Here is a 3,970-nt window from a genome sequence, read left to right on the forward strand (position 1 = left end):
TAATTTATTTCTGTGATGCGCAGCTGTATTTTCAGCATCATTCCTCCAGTCTTCAGCGTCACGTGATCTTCAGAAATCAGTATAATATGCTGATTTATTATTAGAATTATCAATGTTGTGCTGCACAATATTTTATTTGGAACATGTGATACCTTTTTTTCAGGACTCTTTGATGAATAAAAAGTTAAAAAGAAGAGCGTTAATTTAAAATAGAAATCTTTTCTAACAATATACACTAGCGTTCAGAAGTCTGGGGTCAGTACATTTTTATTCTTTCTTTTTTTGAAAGAAATTAAAACTTTTATTCAGCGAGGAATGTGTTAAATTGATAAGAAGTGACAGCAAAGATTTATATGGTTAGAAAATATTTATATTTTGAATAAATGCCGTTCTTTCTAACTTTTTATTCATCAAAGAATCCTGAAAAAAAGTATCACAGTTTCCCAAAAAATATTGTGCAGCACAACTTCTAATAATAAATCAGCATATTATACTGATTTCTGAAGATCATGTGACACTGAAGACTGGAGTAATGATGCTGGAAATACAGCTGCGCATCACAGAAATAAATTATATTTTAAAGGATATTAAAATAGAAACCATTATTTTATATAGTAATAACATTTTGCAAGATTACTGTTTTTTTCTGTATTTTTGATCAAATAAATGCACCTTGATGAGCAGAAAAAACATTACAAGTCTTACTGATCCATATATATAATAGTATCTAAATGATACCAAAAGAACACTGGATTACACACTCAAAAACCACTCACATTTTCTTTAGTAAATGTCAAAAAATAAATAAAAAGGTAGGTACTTACTGCTCATCTGACAAATGCTGTGTGTATTTGATCCAGGAGGAGAAAAAGAAGAAGCGTGAGAGAGCGCAGTCAGAAAACGCTTGCAGTGCACCAGTGGAGCCCTTCACCCTGCCGAAGCCCGTGGAGGTAAAGCCTGTGTGATGGGGATCCAGAGCTTAGTTCGGTAGCTCAGAGCTGTTACTGAAGGAACGTTGTGCCACAGGTGCTTCCAGAGGAGAAGAAGCGGAAGCGGGACAAATTCGAATCGGAATCAGAAGCAGATGAATTTCATCCTGGAGTGAAAGTAGAAGTGGAGCAGCAGGCGGATCGGCCCGTACGAGCCTGTCGAACTCAGCAAGGTACAACTATATACCTAGGCCTGTCGCAATAATCAATATTAGGGCTGCCACTAACGACTATATTTATTACGATTAATCTATCGCTGAAATCAGCGTTCAGTATTATAGTGTAAGAATGACAACATTTCCACATGTTCTGGTCTACTAACAATACAATTATAATCAAAGAACACTTTTTAAAGGAGTACTTACCAGAATTTATTTAGGAGAGAAATGTAAATATGCAGTATTTCTGAAAAAAAAAAGAAAGAAAAATATATATATATTTTTTAAATAAAATCAATTAAATGGAGATGCTTTTGATTATTAAAATTTAACAGGAACCATTCAAATGGAATCCAGAAAATAATGGAAAACAGAATTTGGTAAAGATAAAACTGTAAAACTCAATTAATCAGACAGGCCTTTTGATTAATAAAATTGTATTTAACCATTAAAACGGAGTATAGAAAAATTAAAATGGATAAAAACTGAATTTGGTAATAAAACGGATTTTTTTAGGGCCCTATCATTATAATAAATTTTTTGTGGTAATAAAAATAGATGTAAGTGAACAATAGCCTTTAAAATTACTTTAAATACATTATGGCAGAAAAAAATTAATAAATCCTGTGTCCAGGGATTTTTTTGCCATGCATTAGTCATAGAGCTCTTTGTGGCGTTGCCTCAGATGTTGAAATAGAGTTGTTTACCAGAAACACAACATTTATCCATTATTTTGATTTCAAAGTTTCTGAAAATGCTTTTTCAGCATTGTGATTCTCTTTTATCACAGTACAGTAATACAATCTTTCATAGACATATTCACGTTTAAACTCAATAAATATAACTTTGTTTAACTACCACCACGAGTGCCATCTATTATTGCCTTGTTTATCTAAAAGTGCACTTTTCCTTGTTTTAAATCTAGCCAAAAAGCCATGTGTTGACTGTGAAACAGTAGACTTTAATTATATGCATTTATGGTGTAATTTCTCAATTTCAGTGTCAATCCATGTTAATTTTTTACCACGAATAATGCATGCAGCACAGCAGAAATAGATTCCGTGCGGAAACGATCGCAGCATGACTGCTGCAGACGCACCGCTCCTGGAGCGCACTGCCGGACCACAATCGCGTGCAGTGTGAACGCTCTGATCCGTTAACATGGGCGCGGACAAAATACGCACCACAGACGGAGTGTGTGAACCTGCCCGCCTGGTCTGTTCTGTTCTTGTGCTCCATTTAGGCGTGCTGCATTCTGATTGGTTCGGATAGCATACTGCAGGAGGTCGGGGGCGCGGAAAATCGTGCTATAAAGCGATTTAGAAATCGCGCATGCTCAAATCGTGATTTTATGACGATTTCGATTAATTGCACAGCCTTAGTTCAAACTGAGCTTTGCTTAAAATAACGTCTTGAGACCGCTAGTGAAAATGCTCCTCATTCGTGTGCTTTTGTTTGATTAAATACAACGTTTTTCATTGCGAATTATAAAATCAGGATTAAAGCCAACATGATTCGAGGACGTTCCAAAATGCATCTTTTGTTCGTGAAAATAAGCAAGAACATCTGTCCTTTTCAGGATTCCCACCGTTGGAAAAATCATGGAATTTTAAAATTGTGATCGCAAAGCCTGGAAAATTTCTTAACATATAATGAAATCTTTAAAAGTGATGAAAAAGTCTATTAAATATATTAAAATTATAATGTAATGTATAATAATATATTTTAAGATAATATGTGCGCCTGCAGCACAAAAGCAGTGTTAAGTCGCTGGGGTATATTTGTAGCAATAGCCAACAATACATTGTATGAGTCAAAATTATCAATTTTTCTTTGTTTATATTATAGATGCCAAAAATCATTAGGATATTAAGTTAGGCTCATGTTCCATGGAGATATTTTGTAAATTTCCTACCATAAATATATCAAAACTTCATTTTTGATTAGTAATATGCATTGCTAAGAACTTCATTTGAACAACTTTAAAGATGATTTTCTCAATATTTAGATTTTTTTGCACCCTCAGATTCCAGATTTTCAAATAGTTGTATCTCGGCCAAATATTGTCCGATCCTAACAAACCATACATCAATGGAAAGCTTATTTATTCAGCTTTCAGATGATGTATCAATCTCAATTTTGAGAAATTGACCCTTATGACTGCTTTTGTGGTCCAGGGTCACATATTGCATTTAATAAATCTAGCTCTTTTGTAATTTAGAAATATTAAAAGAGCTGAATCTTCAATATTTCTTCTTCATTTTCCTAATTGTAATATTTTTTTTACAAATCCTATATATATATATATGTGTGTACTAATAAACAGCCAATATGTTAGTAATATGCATGCTAATTAATAGTGAGAATTGGTCCTTAAAATAAAGTGTTTCCAAATTAAACACTAAATAAGCAATCAGCAGATTCTCTACAAAAAAAAAAAAAGATTCTGTCTAGTCTGTATTATATCTTTTTTTCCCTCGACCACATCAGGAGTTGTGTAATGTGGTAGACTGGTAGTACAAACGATGTTTATTTCAATATTACCAGTTTATTACCCCTAACCAGAACATTTGCTTTACTTTGCATGTAGATGGGGTACCTCAAAAAGGACTCCGACGGGTCCCTCAACTACACTGTTGTAAATCAAGATCCTGAAGCAGAAGGTATGAGCATCACTCTGTTTCAGTGTCTACTGCTTTATATAGTGGACTATATGTATGTGTGTGTGTATGTATGTGTATGTATGTGTGTATGTGTGTGTGTGTATGTGTGTGTGTGTGTGTATGTGTGTGTGTATGTGTGTGTGTGTGTATGTGTGTGTGT

The 3,970-nt window shown here is 33.9% G+C and overlaps 1 protein-coding gene across 1 annotated transcript in view; it reads left to right on the forward strand.

The window, feature by feature from the left end:
• The window catches only part of LOC107601966 (bromodomain-containing protein 9-like), a 16,053-nt gene that overhangs the window by 4,345 nt on the left and 7,738 nt on the right, over positions 1-3,970 (forward strand). The window contains exons 3-6 of the mRNA XM_016294339.1: positions 861-950; positions 1,027-1,184; positions 3,638-3,644; positions 3,738-3,866. Coding sequence (XP_016149825.1) covers positions 861-950; positions 1,027-1,184; positions 3,638-3,644; positions 3,738-3,866 — 384 coding nt within the window. The remainder of the gene's footprint in view (positions 1-860; positions 951-1,026; positions 1,185-3,637; positions 3,645-3,737; positions 3,867-3,970) is intronic.

The sequence above is a fragment of the Sinocyclocheilus grahami genome, unplaced genomic scaffold (genome assembly GCF_001515645.1).
Source record: "Sinocyclocheilus grahami isolate Dianchi unplaced genomic scaffold, SAMN03320097.WGS_v1.1 scaffold316.1, whole genome shotgun sequence".
Taxonomy (NCBI): domain Eukaryota; kingdom Metazoa; phylum Chordata; class Actinopteri; order Cypriniformes; family Cyprinidae; genus Sinocyclocheilus; species Sinocyclocheilus grahami.